Source organism: Atta cephalotes, assembly GCF_000143395.1.
Source record: "Atta cephalotes unplaced genomic scaffold scaffold00002, whole genome shotgun sequence".
Taxonomy (NCBI): Eukaryota; Metazoa; Arthropoda; class Insecta; order Hymenoptera; family Formicidae; genus Atta; species Atta cephalotes.
This window is the reverse complement of record NW_012130066.1, coordinates 6,363,183-6,388,455: the sequence shown is the minus strand read 5'-3', so window position 1 is coordinate 6,388,455 and position 25,273 is coordinate 6,363,183. Positions and strand designations below refer to the sequence as shown.

The 25,273-nt window shown below is 31.8% G+C and overlaps 3 protein-coding genes across 3 annotated transcripts in view; 2 read left to right on the top strand and 1 right to left on the bottom strand.

Moving 5' to 3' along the window:
- The window catches only part of LOC105621090, a 32,205-nt gene extending 16,598 nt beyond the window's left edge, over positions 1–15,607 (top strand). Inside the window, exons 2-8 of the mRNA XM_012202564.1 lie at positions 7,078–8,780; positions 9,507–9,967; positions 12,916–13,031; positions 13,286–13,423; positions 14,837–15,038; positions 15,180–15,404; positions 15,519–15,607. Of these exons, the coding sequence (XP_012057954.1) occupies positions 7,078–8,780; positions 9,507–9,967; positions 12,916–13,031; positions 13,286–13,423; positions 14,837–15,038; positions 15,180–15,404; positions 15,519–15,607 (2,934 nt within the window). The remainder of the gene's footprint in view (positions 1–7,077; positions 8,781–9,506; positions 9,968–12,915; positions 13,032–13,285; positions 13,424–14,836; positions 15,039–15,179; positions 15,405–15,518) is intronic.
- A 740-nt stretch (positions 15,608–16,347) lies between these two features.
- On the bottom strand, positions 16,348–20,052 carry LOC105621079 (vacuolar protein sorting-associated protein 52 homolog). Its single transcript, XM_012202553.1, has 9 exons — positions 19,825–20,052; positions 18,910–19,085; positions 18,409–18,793; positions 18,153–18,335; positions 17,602–17,727; positions 17,323–17,507; positions 17,149–17,233; positions 16,850–17,053; positions 16,348–16,773 (listed from the first exon to the last, which is right to left on the bottom strand). Exons 1-9 carry the CDS (start codon positions 20,050–20,052, stop codon positions 16,348–16,350), a joined length of 1,998 nt encoding a protein of 665 aa, XP_012057943.1.
- Positions 20,053–20,680: 628 nt separating this feature from the next.
- Positions 20,681–25,091, top strand: LOC105623353 (DIS3-like exonuclease 2). The gene is made up of 8 exons (XM_012204752.1): positions 20,681–21,124; positions 22,271–22,815; positions 22,976–23,237; positions 23,303–23,838; positions 23,961–24,252; positions 24,371–24,561; positions 24,635–24,914; positions 25,002–25,091. The coding sequence occupies exons 1-8, from the start codon at positions 20,681–20,683 to the stop codon at positions 25,089–25,091; spliced, it is 2,640 nt and encodes an 879-aa protein (XP_012060142.1).
- Positions 25,092–25,273: the final 182 nt, after the last annotated feature.

Sequence of the window (25,273 nt, the reverse complement as noted above, 5' to 3'; positions counted from 1 at the left end):
TTTATATTTTATTATTAGAATTTACATTTTAAATATATAAATTTTATGTTATTTGTTAACTTATTTATAAATTGTGTTTTTTAAAACACAAAAACGTTGAATATCTATTTAACACAAGATATTCAAATAAAAATTAATATGTAGTGTTAAATTAACACTTGGTATTTTAACACAAATACAAAGTATTTTTTCATTATGTACGCCAAATAAAAATGAGTTGTTATTGTTTTCTTAACAAAGTAAGCTGTAAGAAAAACATTTTGAATACCATTAAAATTACGCAAGAATATTGGCATCTAATTCACGTTTAAAAATTATTTCATCTTATATAGTTCATTATTATAGTAGTTGATTAAATGTTATAAACAAGAAAAAATAATGCCCGAGCATTGTGAACGTGAATTGAGTCGCATTGAATGTCACGCTGTGAAAATATTTCAAAATTTTGAGAAAAAACATGAACAAAGATTTCAAGTATTTTTTAAATATATCTGATTAAACCTAATTCTATCTTTATTGTTGCCACATCTTGATTGTTAGTTCTTCAAACACAGTCTGACAGTACAATTCAATACACCATTGCTCGTGGGTATTCACAAAGGACGTGTGAAACACATTTTAAATGAAAGTAGGAATGTTACTGCGGAATTGGCTTTGCTTCATGCGGAAAGTTAATACTTAGCTCAAAGGCAGCGCCTTCCAAAGCAGGATATGAAAGTAGATACCATTGATTCTTAACTGGATAAAGTGATGCAGTTTATTGGCTAAAAGTTATTCTGGAAGTTTATCTTGGGGTATTATAAAATAAATACGGTTCTATTGGCGCGTAACATTGCATTATTTTGTCAGAAGTACATTAGTTTCCGGCAACCATTTTCACTCAATTAATGTAAGTCAGTGATATGAGAGAAAACTTGTCGATAATGTATATTAATTATAATTAGTCCCGTAAATGCTAAATATAATTTCAGTTATATAATGTGTGATATTTTTATTAATCGAAGATATTACGAAAACTAGTCTGCTATTAACGTAATCGCCGAAAGAATCCTCTTATGAGGAAACATTTTCTTTCGGCTCAAAAAGTGAAGGAACACTTGTTGCACAAGCTAAGTATGCGGTACTGCGTGTCAGTGAATGCACACGTTTGATCGTGCATGCCAACAAATTATGCAATCATGAGTATAAAATAAGAGTAGTGTAATAAGATCTAATATTATCTACTTATAATGTCCTGATTTTCGCTAAATTTGTGCACGCGCGCGCTTGAACAACTTTATAGAACACGATGAGATAATATTTGTGTGAAACTTATATCTTGTTTTTTGTAGGAATATTTTTTATCAATTTTATGTTGAATCAAAAATAATTATGGAAATTCAAGCGTAATGAATAATGTTGCAAACAATTTTATGTTTTAGCTTCAATCAGCTTACAGCCTTATATAATTATTTTATTTTGATAATTATTTTATTTTATTTTGATAGTTCAACAAAATTATTTTCAGATTTGTATCTATAACTAAATTTTTAGATATTTTTCCCATGTATTATTAAAAATGAAATCAAGATTGAAAATTTTAGAAACATAAGAATAGTTATAAAATTCGTAAAAAAGTAAAGTATAATCTGTCATAGCAGGAAAGGTTATAAATATTTGAAGATTTGAATAAAATTTAATTTCAAAAGCAAATTTGAATTAGTTCAGTTAGATTTATCTTTTTTTCTTTGCCAAATTTTCCATTTTATTTATAATTTTTAGTTTTTAAACGATTTTGATTGATCTTCGTATACTTTAACGAGTGAGAATATAAATTTGCATTTAGAGATACGTCAGAAATGGTATATAAGTTAGAAATTCATGTATGATCTCACGCCATGTCTGGCTATACACAATTCATGTCTACTCGCGTAATTAAGCGGCGCACGATCGTCGTAAAAGCTATGCGCGGTCCAGTGGCCGCGAGTTTCCCACAAGCGGAAGAGAAAAAAAAGGGAGATCGATGTTTAACCGAAGTGTGCGGTTTCTTAGCTCCTTCTGGGCATTATAAACGTCCTCGATCTATTCCTTGATCTTTGGACTATTAGGAGAAACGATAATCGCCTCAGTATAGCAAGTAAGAGGATTCTGTGGCGTTATATGTTTGTAATGACTTATTTTAATCCCCTCCTTCCGCCGTTCTCACCGTAGTCAATTTCTTTGCAATGGATTACACATTATAGAAAAGTGAACAGGTTTAATGGCAAGACTAGGAATTATTTTATACTTTATATTAAAAATTTCTTTTTGTTTTATTGCAACAAAAGAGAAATTTTAATAATTGCAAGTGAGCAGAGCAAATTTTTATTTAAGTAACTGCAACGTTTTTATCTAATTGAGTAATTACCACTTTGATGTAATCTAATTAAACATTGAAAACTAAGAAGCTAAACTTTCAGCAAAATTTAGCGGCTAAATTTTGTATTTATATCCCATGATTTATATTGGTACAAATTTATTAATTATCCTTTTTGTTTACTGATTCTTGAGAGTCGGATAGTAGTGACCGGTCACGAATTGCGGTCGAACTTACGGCATGAAAGTGAGAGGATTGTCTTTCACGAACCGCACTGGTCAGAGCTCTATCTCTAATCGGACGCGGAAATTGTTATAATTCCAGCGATAATATTTTTTGATAAACGTGATAACGATTATTTCATATCAAAATTATTTCTATCAAAACTCGTTCTCGCGGTTCTCTAACATTTATTTATCCACGCGTAGGTAGAGCATATTGAAAGGTATTTATTCACACGCCTGACTGTTCGCTCCACTTCACATTTTTTATATATTTGCTAAGAGCCAGTGTGTGTAACAGAGAGTGATTAACTATGAGCTGCGAGGCATTACAGCGATTGCATTCGTCCTCTTCGTGAAAGACTCTTAGCAACGACCTGTTTTCGAGATGCTCGAAGATCTTTAAAATGTAAGAGTTTAGCATGTAGGAGTTTAAAGAAACGTTAATTGAAGACATGAAAGAAAAAAATTATGTCCTATTATCCTTAAAAATCATCCTTAAAATTTTTATTTATATGTAACAGATATTATATGTATATTATTTACATTTAATTTCTGATCCTCAAGTTTGTCTCTGCAAAAGAATTTTTTTACGAATATCCTAAAATTTTTTTATATTTAGCATTTACACCTTTCTTTTATATCAAGATTTTATTTACTCATCAAATTTCAAACTTGACACAATTTCCAGTTTGATCCGAGCCGAATTTCCACAAAATCTGAATACGCGTGATGAATCGTCGAACAGGACAGCCCCGTCATACCTGCTACAGTGCTCCAAAGTTTCTCTGAACTCCGTCGCTTTCTAGGCCTCAATTATCCTCTGACAGAAGCAGACCATTTCTCGAGGCAATCGCGCAAATTGCCAGATAACTCATTTTCGCGGCTATGACGGAGCTCCAATTCCAGAAAAGGCTTTAAAAAGTTCTTTGCACCGCAATTTGGAATGTGCGCGTTTTCCGCGAAATACATTTGCTCGTTCTCGTTCGTTAAGTATAAAGACCCATTAGAACTTGATTAAAAATTATAAATAAAATTGAAAATTCGTAAAGTAAAAAGCAAGATAACTTTACATTAAATTAATTAGAATTTTTTTAAATTGAATTTTATTATAAATCTATAATATTTATAAATCTTTATCAATCTTAACGCTACTACTTATCGCTGCCTAGCAACTATAACTTCTCATTTTTAGAAGTCTATGACATTTTATGTTACATTTTCACAATCTTAATATTATTTTTATCATTTTATGCACCTCTTATGACATTCAAACATCCGGTTTGATCTTATTAATTCTTGCTTCAGGATATTGCCGCATTTCAAGCTGCCTGCAACGTTGTTGCAGAAAGTGTAATTATGCGTAGGAATCTGTGTAACTCATCGACACGCAACTTAATTCGATCGCTTAGCGAACGAACGATCAGCACTCGAAGGTTGCTACTTTTTAAGTATAGCCGCTTACAAAACATATGGAATTTATTATTTTCATTCGCACGTGCTAAAGTAGAAAGTTTGAAACAGATGCGTTATCGTTACATCTCAGCTCGTGAGAGCTTAACAAAGTGTCACAGTCTGCTGTGAGAAAGAAATGTGCAATTCCTAATTGCTCTTAATCGATCAATTTGCGACCATCGACTAAATTTAGAAGATTAGCTAGGTGTGTGAGAAAGATGTAATTCATGAAATGTAGTTGCGAATAATTTTAGAGACTGCTCCTTGCGTGTGAAATTATTTTGTCACGCTACGTGACGTATTGTAAACTAGTATGACTATGATATTGACAAACCAGTATTAATCACCTTGCACTTGTCAATCCAACAAAAACTATTTAGTACATACTTACTACATGATTCATTAAAAAGTATATCAATAAGAAATTTTTGGTACACATTATTATATAAAATAATTATTCTGATTTTAATTTTTTGTCAAAATATTATGCATTCGCAAATTCATTAAACTTTCATATACAAATCTTGGCTCAACATCTTATCTTATCTGATAATAGAAAAAATTTTGAAAAGAAATGATTAAATTAATAGAAATTAGATAGATTATTTATTTAATAAAAACAATCACAAATTTGTTATTTAATATTGACGTGAAGAATTATGACGTAATTGCAAGGGACGATTATTAGACAGATTCTTTAATGTCAGTGTCAATGAAATCGAATACATGTAATTGACTTGAAACACGAAGCGGAACATTGTTGACATACATTGAAATTCCCGACGAACGAGTCGTTTGCATCATCTCACTTTTCACTATTTAAATAGCTATTTTAATCGTCAGTGTCTATTCTAAATCTTGTCTACAAGTAATAATAAAAATTTCTAAGAAAGAGCACAATCTGTTTTAAACATTGAGCGACGGTTTCACCGTAAAATGCAGGAAGTATAATTCAAATACTGTCTCGTAAAGTTATAGAAAAAAAAAATTTTAACAGTTTCCCCATTGAATAATATTGTGAAACGTCTCGTAAAAATGCGACAGCTGTGAACCGCATGCGAGAAGACGCGTAATCATGCAAAACGCGGATATTAGCCGCAGGGTTGTGTTATATAAAGAACCAGTACACACGTCGATCTCCACTCGAACATGATATGTAAGTCGTTATGTGTGCGAAATGGAAACTGCAGTAGGTCGTACTTTCTACAGGAGGACGCGAGAAGACTTGTCTCACAGCGGGCCTGACGATGGCAGAAGGCACCCAGGAGAAAGGAAGATCGAACAATGCCCCTCTTAATTACGCCCACGTTAATTATTCGTCTTTCTCACATCTTTCTCGCGCGCACAATAAAAGCAACAATGAATTTGAGAGCGCGCCGTACGCAGTATTATATCGTAATAATAAAAGCGGTGATAATGGAATCAATAAGCAGGAATTAACGATACGCAGTATAATTGGAGAAAAGTAAAATCTGAATGTTTTTAGTTTGTTACAGCACAAGCTATAATTGTAAAAAATTATTAATTCAAATCTCTTTGAAAACGTGTTAACTGTTGTTAAAGTAAATTTGAAACTTCTTGCATATTAGACATATATTTTTTAATATTATATAATATAAAATAAAATATATATATATATATTATGTTAAAACGTTAAGCTAGCTAATTCGAACATTTTTCATAATTACGAATTCTTTCTCTCTCTACAAATAATTAATTGTTATTTAAAATTTGGGAATTAATTACATTCTTTACTAATATTGTCAATTTTGTGAAATAATTAATGGAATTATATAAATAAAAGTATAATAAGATCTAGGCTCTTTTCGTAAGGAATAAAACTAAACCTATATATCGGCCTAAAACTAAACCTATATATATTGTTTCTCATAAATTATATGCATATAATTATAATATAATTATAATATAATTAATTACAAAATATAATTATTTTCTATAAAGATTTTTTAAATAATATTTTAATGCATTCTTTGCTATATTGAACATAAAAAATGAAATAAAAACTGTAAAAGAACACTATAAAAGAATACTATTTAAAATATTTTATATTTAAATTATTTATCTAAAAAATAATAAAATATTATAGGTATATTATGAAATACATATTGATACATTTGATTTAAATTGAATGTTCGTGAAGGTGAATAAACTCAATAAACGGCATGTTCAGCAACTTTTACTAAATAAGCGAAAATAAATCTTCTCATCGATTTTCCACTTAGTTTCCAAGTAGAAGTATAAATTTATGATAATTTATAAATCTTGTGACATACACCAAACTGCCGTCAATTGCATGAATTCGATTTGCTTTCGCTTTTATCATCTTTTATCTTGCTGTCATACAGAACGTTAACCAACGGAGAATCTTAATAGAGTGAAAATGCAAAACGTAATTCGCAAAGTAATTAATTAGGATAATTTATGAAAACTGTCGAACGAAACTAACGATTTCATACTCTCATCACCCTTCGTATTAGTTATACTTTCTCTGTAATATACGAAAGATTTATTGCATTTACTGTCAAATTTTTACTTCCATGTCTGTGATAATACTATATATTTTTAAGTTTATTAAAGATTACTATTTATAAAGTTGATGATCCTTTTATCATATCTTATTGATCTCGTGTAAACTTCTTGCTACAACATTAAAAAATTAGAAGAAAACATTGACTGTCGATAATTGAACTTTAGGAACGTGTTGTCATTAATTCTTTTTGAAATTAATGATAAATGTCACTAGAGAGAGAAATGGTAGTATTATATAATCTTGTATTAACGTGCTCATGATGTTTAGAATGTGTGCAAAAATATATTGCATAAGATATTGCACCATCGCGCAAAGGAAATAAAGAGCAATGACCGCAACATTTTAACACCTCAAAAATCTTTACAAAAATCAATCATTCTAACTGAAAAAGAATAAAATAGAGATAATTATATTAACTTTAAATAGATCGTTTAAGATCGTCTTCAAAAAATTTTTATGTTTTATTTCTTTCTGAAAAGAAATAGGTGATATATTCGTTAAATGTCTGCTTCAAGGGCCGCATCGTGAATGATCCGCGACCTCGTCTCTCGGCTTCTCAACAAGTCCAGATACTGAGTGATGTGCAGCAACATCAGCAACGATACCGGCAACGTCCCGCTCAGGACTTCAAGAATCCGCGGGTAAATTTTCCTACATTCGAACAAGCACAATCCAGCACGCCATTCTCCTCCCTGGCCAAATACAAAGTTGATCGAGCGAAGCAACAGTTGCAACAGTTGCAACAGCAGCAACAACAAGTGCAGCAGCTTCTACAACAACAACAACAGAAGATCGCCCAACAACTTGGTACCTCGAATTTCGTAAACGGTGGTGAGGGCGGTATACAATCGCCGCAATTCCAACGGCAACAATATCTGCAACAGCAACGATACAATCAGTACAATCAGAACGGCTTCCAGAATCTTCAGCAAGACTTGTCGCAGCCTTTGTTCAGCGATCAGCAGACGATACAGTTGCAGGAGTATCTTGAGAAGCAGCGTGAGCTGGAATTGCTCCAGAAGCAGCGGCAACAGCTGCTGTACGAGCAGCAGGAACTGCGTAGGCAGCAGGAATTGCTGCGGCTTCAGCAACTTCAGAAGCTCACCTCCACTACGCCATCTCCACCGACCACGACATCAACCCCGATCACCATCAGCACCACTTCTGTGCCTTTGTTGCTGTCCTCGCCAACGGCGCGACGTATCACGCCGTCGGAAGCGGAACTTTTTCTTAAAGCAATTGCTAACCATCAGAAGAAATACACAACGACAGCAGCAAGCACAACTGCAACGGCTACTACCACCACTACTACACAGCCACCTCCGCCAGTCAGACGTTTGATTACTTCTAATACTCATCGAGAGACAGATATACCGGAGAACCTGCTCAGCCTGGTCCAAGAACAAGAAAGTCAATTATTGCAACAAGGTAAATCAAAGCCGCAAATCAAGATAATCTATCAGACCGAAAAACCTAGTACGATGAGACAGAATTCTGGCGGCAAAAGCAGGAGCTCCCAATTATCCGAGCGAGAATTGTTGTTAAAGCAACTCAAACTCGCTCTAGCCCAGTCCGGCGATGACGATGATGTTGCTAGGAATGTTACTACCAGGGATCTGATATTGCCGAACGGCAAGAAAATTCAGGTCATTCACGCGCCAAATGGCTTGTCTTCCATTTCACCTAGTGGAAGTTCCACCGTTCTAACATCGGCTGTGCCGTCGACGACGACCACTATCAAGCCACCTAAAGCGCTCTTTGAAGAGTTGACGAAGGATGGCGTGCTGCCACCGGGCGCTGATTTTGAAGTCATCCGACAGAAAAGCGATGGCAAGCTCGAGGAGGTCGGCAAAACACCGATCATCCAAAATCTACCGGCGAAAAAGGTCACGTTCGTTTTGCTAGAGGAGCAGCCGGATGGTAGTTACAAAGTGCAAGGTGTCAAGGGTAATGCTAATGACAAGGAAAGCGGCGGTGATGTCGAATCCATCGTCGAGAAAATCAAGAAGGGTGAACTGAAGCTACCACCCAGCTCGCTTGGTAGCTCGACCACGCAATCTTCCACGTTAGAACATCTCGAATCCAACCTCGATCCAAATCTGATAGTGTCCACTGGTACGTCTAGAACACCGGTATCATCTATTCATTCCGTCAGCACGACGGCGGCGACCTTCAGACCCACTACCGTCAGATCTACCTCGACCAGATATAGCGAAAGGTGATTACTTATAGTGATTCGCATTCATACAGTTTATTTTTTATCTAAATAGTTTTTTGAGTTCATAATAATCGAAATAAATTATTTTCGAGATTTCGTTTCATGTGCGATATTTAATTTCTAAATGCATATAATTCATTTTTCGCCATCTGTTTAGCTTAATTTGATCGTTTTTCATTTTCATTCTATTTGTATTTAATATAGTAAAAGATATAGCGAAAAGTAATTATTACTATAATTCGCATTTATGTAATTTATATTCAACTAAATGATTTTTTGAGTTTATAACGATTAAAAAAACTATTGAAGTGATTTCATTTTTATACACCACGTTGATTAAAATATGATTAATTTTATTTCGATTTATCATTTAGCTCGAATTAATCTCTTCCTATTTTCCATCTATTCATGTTTAATCCAAGAACACATATCTTCGGAAAAATTCTGAAAACATAAATCATAAATCTTATTGTAACTTTGATAGGCTATAACTTTGGCTCAGATTAATATATCTTTAGACTCTTTTTTTTTATTTTAAAGCTCTGAGATTTCATAATATCTACATTATGCCAAAAATTAATGCCAAAAAATTTTATATTGTTAAGTTATAAAATAGAACTCTCGTTTTTTTTCTTGTATATACAAAATGAAATTTCTATCGAGTGGGAGATCTATGTGTTCTAGGATTAACGCTGTAAAAGATTCTGAATAGAATAAAATTTTCAGTAAGTCGACAACGACAGAATACGTTCCTTACGTCACGGTATCGCCGAATTCGGTGTCCACGACTGACAAATACGTGACTTCGGCGTCCAGCGTCACAGGCCACGTGTATAACGCCTTGAATCCTGGTCCGACGAAGACGACCTTGTCGGATCATATTCCGAGGGTGACTACCAAGTACTCGTCATCCACCAGAAGCCAATTCATTCCAACGATGGCGCCAGTGAATGAGATCGTAACGACGACGGCAATGACTCCGACGTCTTACTCGCATCATACGCCAAATTCTTACGTCTATTTCTCCAAACATTCGTCTCCGCAGACTTCGTCGACTTCGGCGGAAGAAACCGTTAAGTCTCAAACTTTCCAAGAAAATCTAGCTGCATTATTGAAAAGAGAAGGCCTCTACGCTATGGCAAAGTATCTGAGACAGTCGGGATTGGATTCCGTATTGAATGAAACTGGTGAGTGGGATGTTAAAATTTAATTAATTAAATTAACTGTCGTGATTTAACAATGATTCTAAAAATAAAAGAAAAGGCGTAGACTTTAAACAATTTCTTATTTTGTAATAAAAATAAAAATTTCAGAAACTTTGAATTTTCTCACAATTTTTGCATTATTAAATATTAATAGAATAAAATTTATATGTACTATTAATTAAATTTTTATATTGTTATATATATTCTTAATAAAAACTTAACGTGACTATTTTTCAGATTTCATGATTTCATAAAGTAAAAAATTTACAGTCACTACGATCTGATTAATGATGACTTGATAAATAATTCTTAAAATATAGTCCATTTTAATGTTAACGTGACCGATTAAAACAAAAAGGAATGGTTTATAAATTTTATAAAATAGAAATAGCGTTTTATATATATATATATATATATATATATATATTTCGAGAATGATTTCGAGAAAAATTATAAATTAGTAAAATATAAAAATGACATATTATGCAGCAGACGAACTTTGAAGAGTATTACGCGTAAAAATGTTAAATATTACAATAAACGAATTACGAACTTTCTGCGCAACAACGCAAAACCGCTGCAGTCTTATCCAACAACATCGCAAGGCGGGACAACTTGCGTCAATGTTCTTGAGGTCCAAACGGTTGTACAAATGATCCTGTTAGAGGTAGACCCGTGCCTCTTTGCACAATCCACCACCATTTGTATCTCGCGTTTCGCTTTAGTCGTGCAATGTTCGTCAGAAAAATGTTCTCACGACTCCTTGCCCGTTTCGACACAAGACGTCTCTCCGTCTTCTACGGAGAACAAAGGCGAGTACGCGTACCTCATTACGCGAGCTCTCACAGAAGAAGACACGCGAAATTTTCATTAGTTATAATTATGGGTGTATATACGATTTGCTTTTAACCCATTGTTTCTTTAGCCCTTTATCTATACTTTCTTTCATTGAAAAATCGAGAAATTGAGCTTTGTGCTGAACGTACATACAAAAAATATCATTCTACTGCTTTAAAAAACCGTGATTATTCAATTTACTTGCTTCTTTTAAGTATAATGATTATCTTTAACAAAGAATATTTTTTTTATGATCATTTTAAATATATTTCTTATTTTTAAAATGTAGAAAAATTCATTATATGCTTAAAACAAGAGAATATAATATTTGAAAAATCTTTAAAGGATAATTATAAAATTTTATAAAATCATAAAATTTTTGTTAAAAAAAACTTGGTATAATAAATAAATCAAATTTATTTTAGTATAATCTTGATTAAAGTATTAAATTTATTTAGAATTTTCAGAATAGAATATTTTTAATAATATTTGCTTGTGATAAAAAACTTATATGCGGATATGAAGTTTTAAATACTTGAAATAGTTTAGTTAAATACTTGAAGTAAATAATTATTATAACTAATCTAAATACAGTAGACATCTTTTTGTGTGCATGTAAAGCGCATTAGAAAATTACGGCAATATTACACGAAAATTACGTAATGTAATGTTTTTTACGCGATAGTATATTTTTTCATTTCATATCTGAAGAATCCAGTTCAAGTTGAACTGGATTCTCTTTGCAGTGGATTAACATGATGTATGTCGATCCTTTCACGCGTACCTTATTATGAATAATTTTTGCTAGTCAATCGATAAATATATCCTGATTCGATCTGTCCATTGATTCTAAGAAGAGAATCAAATCTCATCGTGAAGAAAATATTGACGCTCTTATTTGACATACTGACAATTTTATTTGACCGCGTTCGCATGCTAGCTCGTTAGAAAAAAAATAAATCGCTGCGTATTTTCTCACGTGTGATATTTCCTATAACGGCGATCCCCTGCCCCTCAGTAACAATTCCGTTTCTGCTGATCGCGTACTCAATTATCAATCGGAACATTATATAATTTCATCATGACGTTCTCCACCGATATATATGTTTTTCCTTCGACGAAGATTATAGATGAACTCATGAGCGTATGCTATGTCTGGCTACGCCTGTAATGGAAGAGAATGTCTGACGAATGAAGCGCAATTATATGGATACTGATTGCAAAGCTGCGAAATATATGTTTATACACAGCAACGATTGTTATCTCTTGATGTTCGATTAATGTGTCATAAGAATAATACGAATTAATGAGTGCGTTTAGCAGAAAAAAAGTCGCTTCGTGACTGTTCTAAAATTTTTAATAAATACACAGAAAAAAACAATTTTAGTGAAATATCTAAAAATTTAGCTTATAAATCCGAAAATAATTTTATTGGATCATTAAAATAATTATGTAGGAACTCAAGCATAACATAATTCTGTGAAAAATGTTGATATTTTAAGCTTGAACATCCTACATAATTATTTTAATAGTTCAACAAAATTATTTCAGATCAATATCTATATAAATTTTTAGATACTTTAGTAAAACCGTTCTTGTACACAATAGCTCTCTCTTTACAACTGTTGTGTAAAAATATCTAAAAAAGATAATCTAATATGATTATATGATTTTAACTGGAGATCTAAATGTAAACCAATCGCATTAAGGAATCTTGCAACATTTGCAAAACTGCTTTTTCCGTTGAATGCAGCCAATGCAACGAGGCAACGTGAAAGGCTTTTTTCTAAGCCCTAACGTTATATTTTTAACAATTGGACTTTGAATCAAGTCTCTATTAAAGTTTAAAATAAAATTCAGTTTAAGTTTACAAGCGGAATATGACATTTTTATCTATATTTTCTTGTTTGAAATTTAATTTACCAAAAACCTCTCGTTTTGGATTATAATAATCATTTAGAATTACGAATTCGAAATTTCGAATTTTCATTTAAGGAAAGTTCAATTCTATATAGAGAAGATTTCGATAATAATTATGATATTTGATACTTCTGAGACACTTTCCTATATTGTTTTGTATATTAAATTTTCAGGTCCATATACCATATTCGTTCCTACGGATAAAGCCTTCAGGACGTTACTGGTGCAGCTGGGAGGGCCAGAGAAAGCCGAGCAGAAGTTCCACGACAATCCGAGACTTCTAAGTGGGGTACGCATCAGTGCTAAAAGCGTCATTAATAATTTATTTACCTAACGATATATACTTCACTGACACTAGTTAGCTAATCGTAATTACACTAATTTACCGCTTTTCTCTATAGAAGAGAGATATGAAGACTCAATTAAACTATAATCTTGAAATTAAATGTGAGCTTGGAAAAATAAAACGACAAATCTTCTTCAGTGAGAGCATTGATGTCAGTGAAATAAGAAATATGTACTAATGAAAATCCTTTGCAACAGCTCCTTCTTCATCACGTCATACCGGGAGCCTTCAGAATAGATTCTCTACAGGACGAGATGACCGGCGTCAGTCTCGCAGGAACGCAGTTGCGAGTGAACGAGTACGCGATGCAGGATCACGAATGGAACGATGTAAAAGTAATTTTATATTTTAGAATCTCTCTTCAAATTTCGATAAAATCTCGTCCATTTATTTTAATTAAAATTTATTTCGTTTCTTTATTTTAATTAAAACTAAAATTCTTTTTTTCTTAAGTCGCTAACTTCCCCAAAAACATACAATATTTAAAAAAAATTTTTTTAACATTTATTTAATATTTTTATATTAAATATTGAAAAAATATTTTTTAAATATTTTTTAAATTAAATTTTAAATTTTTTGATTGAGCTTTTTCTTTGTTTAATAGAATCGTTCGCTCGTAAAGTGTAAATTATTAATAGCTCGTGAATCAATGCGATTATTATTTTCATAATATGTATATGGATCAATGTATATGGTTCATGTGCATTCGCGCGTGATTCAGTTTATTGACTTTCGCGAATATACTAGAAATCTTCCATTCACTCGATGGACATATGATTCAAGCGACAATTTCGCTCAAAAATTCCAGATGTCTCTAAATCTTAAATGTTTTTTTTTTAAGATGTCTTTAAACTTTGAAACTTAAGATGTCAAAAAATGTTTAATGTTAAAGAACCAATGTTTTTTTACTCATTAAAAAACCAATCATTTAAACTAGTTATAAAAATAAAGTAATAAAAAACTAAATATTTCTTCAATATAAAAGATTGATAAAGAGATAAATTTTGATGACATATAATCAAATAATTAATTATATGATCATGTATCATTAGAATTGTTATATTAATAAATTACTGATTTAGTTATAGAACATATTAAAGCTATTTCGTTGTTAGTCTCTTATCTTACTTTGCATAATATAATATAAGTTATATAAAATTTTTACTTATTAAAAAGACATAACTATTGCAAAATAAAAAAAATTCAAAATCCTATTTTTTATACAAGAAATATAATGTAAGTTAAGAAATATAATATTAATGTAAAAAATAGAAATAGTCAATAATGATTGTTCGGTATTTCTCGTGTAAAAAATATTATTCAAATGTTTTTATAGATCTTTTCGAAATTGCAAATTTTTTTTAGATTATTTCTAAATGTCATAACGAGGGGGTAATCACTTAATGTAATAGGATAGAATCCCAAAATCAATATAAAATTCATATGAAATCTCGATGTATAATCCACTAATTACATATACGACTACGAGAAATAATTGTGTGATATTAGATAAAATCAATTATTTTATCAAATGACTTCATATATACAGAAAATTATTTGACATCAGATAAAGTCATATGAAATCAAATGAAATCATATATGTAATCTGTGGGACAATATTTCAGCAAATGGTTACCCCCTCGCGTCATAATTCTCTACTTACTTAATATGTACCATAGATCCGATGAAGAAGATTCTATATCACGCGACCGTTTCTCTTCATTTGTAATTTCGCATTGTTTGCATAGGTAACGACAATAAATGGGGCGCGTGTCGCGCCTAACAAACGAGACATCGAGATTCCTCAAGGTATCGCCCATGCCGTCGACAGGGTCATGTTCCCGTTGCCGGTCGGTGATTTGGTGCAAACCTTGCAAGCCGATCGTGAGAGGAGATTCACTACGTTTCTCAGAATGCTACACGTGTCGGGCTTGGAGGACACGCTCACAGGTACATGAAAAATCCAAACGAAAATTAATTTTAAAGAACTCAATTTGTGTCATATGCGCCTTTCCTATCATTCTTGACACGCAAATTCGAAGAATTATCTCGAATTCTTTTTTAGTATTTTAATAAAAGCTGTCTTTCTAGGGCCGAAAACATTTACCATCTTCGCACCGACCGATTCTGCTTTCACTGATGCATCTACAAAGAACGGCGTTCCAATTTGGACCGACGAGGATGGGCCGGAAGCGGCGAAGGCGATAATTTCGCGGCACGTCATTCCCACGACTCTTTATACGGCCGGAATGAGATATTACATTCAGAAAGATACCCTTCGCCCACAGTCGCCAGTTCATATCCACAAAAATAGCGGTAAGTAAATTAAATGATGTATAATAGTAAAGATTTGTATTTTAAAAGCGTTATTAAAAAGATAAAAATCGAATAATAAATAATCTCTCAGATGATTAACGTACATTGTTTCAGGACGAGTACGAATAAACGAAGCACATGTCGTAACGCATAATGTGCCAGCAACGAACGGTGTGTTACATGCTATTGACGGTGTTCTATAAAACGATATCATAATGAATGCAAATTGACGATTTAAAATGCACAAGTTGCAATCATACAGGTGATAATCGTTTGATAATTTATAACATTAAACGAATCGTATTTATAATTTCTCAAATACTGAAAAGCTCGATATATTAAGTGAATATAAATTACTTGTGTAAATGCGGCGAAATGCGTGGCGATTAAATCGAATTATATCAAAGTGATTATAAACTCTATAAACAAATCGTCGCATCGCATGATTAAATTTAATCACCGACAAATTGAAATGTTATGCCATAGGTGTCGCGAAATCAGAGGAAAAAGTAACGAGACCATTGTAACGTATGTGTATACATATTAATTTATATAAGGTAAGCAAAAAAAAACCAGAGATTCGTATACTCGTGCCATGAGACCCATGAGCACAAGAATATGGAATATTAATCACTATTGTATAGAATGGTAACGCAATACCATGTTTAGTTCTCATATAGCTCATATCTTTTTATAAATAAATGTACAGAATATATTTTTGCGATTATATTTACAAGAATGCGTTCTCCAACTTTCCTTAACGATACTTAATAATAAAACAAAATTTACATATGTCTTTAATATATAATTGTAATCACTAGAATTTGAAGTCCCTGCAACAGTTGATTTCTATATGCAATAATAGAAGTGATTCTTCTATAGAAAATAATCAATGATTGCCGTTTGGGGATTTGTCTTGGGTAATTAATTTCTTCAGAATTGCCTAATAATTCGTCTTATACTTCTTAATTTCTACCATTATATGATGGATGTTCGTAAGTTGCGTGCGTGCATTTATTGGCAAGATCTTATGAAGACGATTATAATATTGTATCAATTGCGTCATTGCGCCTTGCACTAATGTACTGCCAAGCACCAGGCTGGGAAACGATTGCAACACTTCTCGATTTATTTCTTCTAACGCTCGCTTCCAATTGTTCGTAAAAGATTGCACTAGAGCCAACACTTTGCCCTCCTGTCGTTTTAAATCGTCTATTTGACCCTTTTCGCTCAGAGCTTCTGCTTCCTTCACCAACTGGATTATACTACCAAAATGCGGACTCAAAACTTCTTCGATAAATTCGGAAGAACGCGCGTTTAATAGTTCCCGAAAGCTCTCTGCTTCTTTCGAGGTTTCTCGTGTCCTTTCCTGCAGTTAAATATCTGTTAATTTTTTCTTAATACGTTAATACACTTTCCTATTTTCCCTAGTAAAACCTACTTACCATTAATACTCTGAGGATAAGATCATAATTATTGATAAGAAATACTAATTGCTGTGTTCGACTTGGAAAAATAGATGCCATTCTTAACAGGAAACATTGTACAGCTTCTCTCAGTTCTGCCAATAATTGAGTTGTTCCTTCACAAGGAAAACCTTCGACTACACTTACAATTGCGGCGCTAAACTCCGCATATCTTCTGGTAATCTAAAAATTCATAATTATATAAGAGATTAACACACATACATATTTCAATATTACAGTAATCAAATGCCATTATAAACGATCCATTATACACTTACATAATGTGGACCAGTTTCTTTATTGAATTTTGACGGGTCACAGTCTTTTACACTATTTATATTTAATTGAAACACAAATTCAAATCTAAAAAGCAAATATAATTTTACAAATTATAATGTTATAAATTAATAAGATAATTATTATTGCAATTATTTTTAAATATGTTCAAGTACCTAGGCCAAATTATGCCATTTAAAGTTTCCCAATATTTATCCAATGCTGGTACAGCTCTTTTATGACATATTAATTGATAACGCATTACTAAATGTAAGCAGAGAAATAGAGCAATTGTATCATAACAATCTTCAACAAATGATTGCAAGTTCTTTATCATAAGATTTAACGTTTTCCCCATAACCTGCCAAGAGAAAAGAATTATTTAATTTTAGTACTCTCTCTACTTAGTATTTACTTATATCTATCAAATCAATTATTAAATATGACTCTCTTACCTGATTGAAAATATCTAACGCTTGTGCATTACGGACTTTGAAAAATTCTATTAGGAATAGATATTCTCTGCAAGCATTATCAACCAAAGCATATTGTTCACTTCTGAATAGAGCTTCATAATGATACTGTAAGATTATAATACTAATTTAAAAAACATTGAATAGTACGTAAGTTATAATAGTTATATCATTAGTATAATATCATATTGTGTCCAGTAAAGATCATAACAACACTAAAGAATTACCTGATTTCATTTTAAAACGAAAATCCTAATATCAAAATGTGTCGAGGCTATATATAATAGATTGAATTATAAGTAAATTATATCTCTTAAAGTTTACACGTTCAAATATGGTACAATATAAAATTTCAACCATACTTAAATGCACAAATTTGAGATGATATGATTCATTAACTTAAATGCTTTTAATTAAAAAGCTATTAGCCTCGATATTTTGTATGAATTTTTGTATAAAAAAAAAATAATCTCAATCTATCCTTAAGGATTGTTACGGTCTTTACTAGACTTGTATATATCATTAATACTTACTCGTGTTTTAGAAGCTGTGTGTGGAACAATTATAGGTGTTTCCAATTGAGAAGTCAAAACCTGACCCCTTGTATCTATGGAAAAGACAGTACCTTTGTGCTTTAATGTTGTTTTATGAAAAAGACCTCTGCCTGCTGTATCTTCGACTCCCATTAAATCATCCTTTGTCGCTCTCTCTTCAAACTGAGAAAAGAAATTTTATTGTAATTTGATGTTTCAACTTATTTACATAAGATCATTTTTTCTCCATATCTACTTGTAATTTCATCAACCTTGATGAATAAGACTTGAAATATGAATAACATATTTTACTCATAGTGTCAATGTACTCTCCACAAATTTCCTCAGCTACATTTCTCTCATTTGCCAAAATAAATTCAAAGAAAAATTTGTATTTTAACATGTTGTTCTGCGGTACTTGATAATTCGTCATTGGCTTCCTAAATTTGTAAATTTGTTCTAGCAAATATGTCCTAATCTTTGCCATTGCTTTTACTTTCAGCTTCTCTAATATATCCTTCACATCTAAACAAGACTTGGCTTCCTTAAAACTTTGTTCCTTCACAAAATTGATTTTGTGATTGAGAGTTTGTAGGTGAATCAAAAATTCCTTTTCAGTCACTGAACAGTCCATAATACCACTGTTAAGAAAATTAATATAATTAAATATACAAAAATTCAATTTAATATAAAAATTAATATACATTTAATGAGTTTATCTCTGTAACATTCTCTTATAAAATGGATAACTTCTTACGAAATCAGAACTTCAGACACTGTCATGTCTTCAATAAATTGACTAAGTGGACCTCGTATTATTTGTCTATTGGACAGTTGTTGGCTCATAGCAACAGACTTGCGTTGCAAGGATATTATCTCGGAACTTATATTTCCTAGAACTGACTGGAAGTTCATTAACATTGACTCCATTTTCTGTAAAAAATAATATGGAAATCTACATCTAAATGTTTCTCTGAGAAAATTTTGCTTGATTAATAATATTACTTTTCAAAAAAGTACAAGTTATTGGAGTAGACTATACAAATGCATTCCATACATATGAGATACTATTAAAGACTATCTACTTAAAAAAATTTTCTAGAATTGAAGAATATTAATGTTATTGACCTCAATATAAGTTATTGACATCAATATAAGTTTTTCAACATAAATATCTAAACAGTATTAAATTTACAATTTATTATTATATGCTTTTAAAAAAAAAAATATATATATATATAAATATATTTTTTATAGCGTAATTAATTATATACATTGCCATAAAATTAAATTAATTCACTCGCATGAATAAATCAATCTTCTTCTCCTAAAGGTTAATAATAAATAACTATATAATTTTAAATAAAAGTGAAATATTATTGAATCATAAATAAATGTACATGTTTATAAAATATAAGGATAATAATAAATCATAAAATTAATATTATGTTATACATAATTATATAAACCGACAATCTTCTGGAAATTCATTAAATAATTTATTTTACTTAATTTAATTACTTAACTAAAATTAAATTTAGAAAATAAATTATTTAATGAATTTCCAGAAAATTGTCGGTCTTTAATAGTATTTATCAATAAGATATGATTTTGCATCAAATCACACGTCGTCAACACGTCCGATGCAACATGAATTCTAACCTAACCTAACCTCCAAGATATTATCACAAGCAGCAATCTGATTGTGCAGACTAGCTATATTCTCGCTCTCCTTGATGTAATCTTGAATCGACTTGTTCTCAACTTCCTTGAGCTCCTTCTCGATCTGCCTGGAATACTCGCGCAAATCGGTGCCAGTCTTGAGGACTTCCTGGACGACATCGTCGCCCGGGTCTTGCGGCAATTGCTCTTCATTGTCAAAAATATCTATCTCAGCCATTCTCAAATCCTTCCATGCAATTGCAACACAACTGCTAAATACAATACGATTTAATATATAACTCGATGTATACAATTCAATTGCACAACCTGGCGATCACTTCCTCTACTCTATAGAGATGTGTACAGAACAAGAAAGCTTCAGTCGTGTCTAACCTCAAAATACTGAGGATTGTCAACACATCCCAAAACGACTCCAAGAGGCCGAAGTTCAGCTCTAGTTTCTGTCAAACGGATAGCCAATAACATGGCCGACGTCACGCAGCTCGTCCAATGAGCGATGCGAGTGATCACGTGATTCACGTGACCACGTGTGCGACTCTCCAGTTCGACTTGTTTTCGACCTAACCAAAATTGATCCAAATTCTCACCGTTCATCCGTATCGTTTAACGAACTTTGTATTTAGTTTTTTTTCTTTCAATGTGACCTGAGACAATAGCAAACAATACAACGAAATTTTCGACGGAGCTTTCCAGTCGGGGATTTCCTATTCAAGGGAGATCATTTTTAATTCTTGACACATACGTAGAAAGTACAAGGTTTATCTGTGATCTGTTCTTTTGTAATCTATATCTTTTTTTCCCGATTATATTTCGCGTTAGATACGGCTGTGATTCATATAGCGTCGATGACTCGTTCAATCGCAGTCGTGCCCGAGTGCTCGGGAACTAAGAAATTCATGAAGAAGGCCAAAAGTGGATTTTGTTACAAGCGTTATGGTAACACATACAGAAATCAAAAACGTGGTGTGCACAGAGTGATTTTCTTGACAAACGAGCCATTCATTGCTCGTTATGATGAATTAACGGAGCTCAGCGCGCAGTTCGCAGCTAATCTCAAAATCTCCAAGAGTCTCCAGTCCAAAAGAAGAAACACAAAATACAACGGAATCATAGCAGTTAGTACCGAAAAACAAGCCATAAATTTCTCAAATGCTGTGCAAGATGATATGATAAATCCTAAGCAGCTTGCAAGCAGCTCTCAGGTTTCCTGGAATTCTAAATTGGAAACAAAGAACACGAAGCATAATACAGCATCGAAATGTAAAAAGTCTGTAAAAGAAAAAAAAAAGGTGATAGAACAGTGTCAGATAACAGCAAAGACAGGACTAAGAATTTAGTTAAACATCAGGTTGGACATGTAACACATATCTTTCTCTAATCTTATCTATTATCATCTGAGGAATATTGTTCTTGTTTAATAAATATTTTGCAACATAGGCAATCATTGGTCTTTGTTTACAGAATGTTTATTTTCTCTTGATCACCTCTTTTATCTTTTCAGATTAAATTAAAAATATGTTCAGACAAAAGATCTGATGGGACACAGATAATGATAAAATCATTTTTCGAAAAAATTGATTTTTTTATAAAAGTTTTTTTTAATGGAATTGTTACTTTTTATGATTTTTCTCTAATTATTCTGTATATTAAAGTATTAAAGTATAGAAATGTCGAAAAATCAATTGTTTTTTATACTGACATATTTTAACATGAAATATAAAATATCTCGTAATTATTCATTTTTTGATAATCGTACTTAATACTTTTATGCATAGAAGACTAAAATGAATTAATTAGTGTAAAAAAAAACACAGTTGCTTATAGTTGCATATCTCAAGTAGCATAATTTTTTTGAAAACTGATTTGTCTTATTATTCTGTAGATAAAAGTATTAAGATATGATTATAAGAAAATAAATAGTTTACAAGATATTTTTTGTTTTATGTCAAAATATGCCTAATTGAAGTATAAAATATCTCATAAACTATTGATTTTTTCATATTTCTTGATACTTTAAAAGCAAAATAATAAAATTAGAAAAAAATATATTTTTTTAAATTGTACAATTCCATTAAAAAAAAATGATTATTGCTTTCATATGCTTATGAAAAATCAATTTTTAAAAAATTGATTTTTTTTATTTGTACTCTGTCAGGCTATACAACTTTTGTGATCATATTTTTTATACGATCTTATTCTGTAAAGATAAAAGGGGATGATCACGTTAAGTGGAGTACTCTGTATAGTAAATCTTATAAAAGTATTTTACTTTATTATTCTATTAATAGTAATCATTTGTCTATTAGGCCAATACTCAACATGGTAATAAAGGAAAATACTTGAAATTAACAAGAGAAAATACAAAAAATAAGGTAGAAACAGAAAACAAATCAAATACAGAGAATGTATTAAAAAAAATATATAGCGAAAAAATAATGAAAAGCGATGCAAAGAAAAAAAAGGATACAAGGAAAACATTTAAGAGGATATTTTCAAGTTATATACCTGTGTCAAAAATGATGAATATTTTAAAAAAACAATCATTTAATAGTACACAATATGTAAAAGGGAATCTCCGTATAAATCCTTTTGCTTGTAAATACGCTTATTTAAGTATGACTAATGAAGAACGCGACCTGCTAATCATAGGTACATCGAATAGAAATCGTGCTTTTGAAGGAGATTTAGTTGTGGCATGTGTAAACCCTGAAAATTTGTGGCGTACTTCATCTGATGGAGAAGTACAAAAGACTGGTAAAATTGTTTGTATATTAGAGAAAGTACATTCGAGACGAGCAGTCGGATATATTATAAAGAAACATGATTCACTGCTATTGTTTCATCCAAGGGATCATAGAATACCATTGGTTGAGATACTTCCTGAATCAGTACCACCTTTATTTCGCGATCAACCAGAACTTTTCAAAGACACGATGTTTTTTGTTAGTATTGATTTGTGGGAGCAGCTACATGCGTTTGGGTAGGCATATGTACTGTATTGTGCAATACACATATCTAATATATAAAATAATGTTACAATTTTAAAGCATTAATTTTAAAGATATATTATGATAAATTTCTATTTCTGTCTTCTGTTATTGCTGATTGTCCTTATATTATATACATTATATTATTTACAGGCGGATTCTTTCAGTAGTGGGTAAACATGGTGAAATAAATACGGAATTGACAGCAGTAATACTTGAAAATGATTTAGATTTATCTCCATATCATGAAAGCCTATTGAAAGGACTTCCAAATAGTGATTACATTTTAACGGACGCTGACATGAAAGATAGAGAAGACTGGAGGCACGAGTGCATTTTTTCGATAGATCCTGCAACAGCTGTTGATATAGATGATGCCCTTTCTTGTAAAATCTTGGACAATGGAAACTATGAAGTAATTGCGATGTATTAAATTTGGCTATAACATATGAAAGGCATCTAACAAATCATTAATTTCAGATTGGTGTACATATATCAGATGTCACGCACTACTTAAAATTTTCCTCTCCATTAGATAACGAAGTTTTGAAACGAGCTACTACCATTTATCTGCCACACATGACTTTTCATATGTTACCAGAGGCATTGTGTAAAGTTTGTTCCTTATTTTCTGGTAAAGATAAATTAGCTTTTTCTGTAATCTGGGAAATGACACCAGAGGCCGAAATTGTGAAACACCGTTTCGCGAAAACTGTAATAAGATCGTGTTGTCAAATGTCTTATGACTCGGCTCAAGCTATGCTCGACGATCCAGAAAAGTCTTGGCCCAAAGATTTTCTAGATATAAAAGGAGATTACACCGTATCGTTATTGTCTGACCTAGTGAATAAATTATTTAAATTATCCACTCAGTTGCAAAACAAACGATTTGGTCATGGGGCTCTGAGATTAAATAAACCAACGTTACAGATACGTATAGATCCCGTGCTGAGTCAAGAACACGGGATTCCGATACCTGTAGACTATTATGTATATGAAAGCACCGATAGCCACAGGTAGATTTTTCAGTTATTAATTCAGTTTACTGATTTATACATATTATTACATCACTTAAATTATGAAGAAATTAATTTCGTTTTTAATCATCAATTACCTATTTTAAATGTGTGTATTTCAGCCTTATAGAAGAATTTATGCTGTTGGCAAATATAACAGTCGCCGCACAATTGTACATTGCAATTCCCAAAACAGCTTTATTACGTATGCATAAAGATCCGCCCAAGCAATGTCTCAGTTCACTTCATGTTATGTTGCAAAAATATGGAATTCATTTGAATATTGAAACAGCTGGTGACTTACAAGCCAGCATCAATCGCTATGAACCAGAAAATAACTCTGTCACGGTCGATTCCATATTAATAAAATATATTACAATGGTTATCATAAATCTATGTTCAAAGACTATGGCAGTAAGAATTTTTATTTTTCTTGTGGAATATAATTTGTAAACGTTATACGATAAAAATAAATAGCGAGGGAGAATTTGTAATTTGATAATTCTGTAATATTGAAAATTTCAATCTTTAGCGTGCAGAATATATATGCGCATCTACCATTTCGCCGTATGATTTAAAACACTATGCATTAAATGTGCCTCTTTATACGCACTTTACCTCCCCTATTCGAAGATATGTCGATTGCACAGTTCATCGTTTGCTTAGTGCGACGCTTGAAAATAAACCTTTACCAGAAAAATGGACGGTCAAGTTGTGTTCCAAGTATGTTAATGATGCAATGAAAGCAGAATATAACAAAATTTGCTTCAATAAATAACTTTTCAATTTGTGACAGGATTGCAGCCAATTGCAATCTAAAGAAATATAATGCGAAACTGGCTTACGAACAGAGCACGGAGGTATTCTTTGCATACATGGTAGGCCTTGCAGGCGGCTTTACTACGATAGCTACTGTATTATGCGTCAAGGCAGACAGTATAGAAGTTATTCTTTGTGACACTGGCATAAAATTAAAAGTAAAATTTAAAGACCTAGAAGACGTTGCCTCATCGAAGTATTCCGCAGATCATGTACCAACTGTAACTATTAATTGGAAGGAACTTCCCATGGTACAGGTATTATCCTAATATAATTTATATAGTGTAATAACAAAATATATTATCAATACGATTATTTTAATATCTTACAAATATCTATTTTAGGTAATCAATTTGTTTAGTTTGGTGCATGTACGGATAACAAAAAGTGAAGAATTGCGTATAAAAGCAACTCTTTTACCACCACAACAGTAGACATATCTAGAAAGAGAGATTTCTAATTAATTTTATAGTCATCGACTATGATTTGTGACGAAATTATATGTATGACGAAGAATTTTCTAATAATTTATGAATATTCAATGTATATATGGATGTATATATGTGTGTGTGTGTGTGTGTGTGTGTGTGTGTGTGTGTGTGTGTGTGTGTGTGCG

What these genes read in the sequence shown, in the direction of transcription:
- LOC105621079 (XM_012202553.1), bottom strand. Translation starts at nt 20,052, where the DNA reads ATGGCTGAGATAGATATTTTTGACAATGAAGAGCAATTGCCGCAAGAC. An exon ending in CTTGTGATAATATCTTGGAG is followed by an intron (nt 19,086 to 19,824) that starts GTTAGGTTAGGT and finishes TATTTTTTACAG; the next exon opens with AAAATGGAGTCAATGTTAAT. An exon ending in AATGGCATAATTTGGCCTAG is followed by an intron (nt 17,234 to 17,322) that starts GTACTTGAACAT and finishes TTTGCTTTTTAG; the next exon opens with ATTTGAATTTGTGTTTCAAT.
- LOC105623353 (XM_012204752.1), top strand. Translation starts at nt 20,681, where the DNA reads ATGACTCGTTCAATCGCAGTCGTGCCCGAGTGCTCGGGAACTAAGAAA. An exon ending in CTGTAAAAGAAAAAAAAAAG is followed by an intron (nt 21,125 to 22,270) that starts GTGATAGAACAG and finishes AGCGAAAAAATA; the next exon opens with ATGAAAAGCGATGCAAAGAA. An exon ending in GAGCAGCTACATGCGTTTGG is followed by an intron (nt 22,816 to 22,975) that starts GTAGGCATATGT and finishes TATTATTTACAG; the next exon opens with GCGGATTCTTTCAGTAGTGG.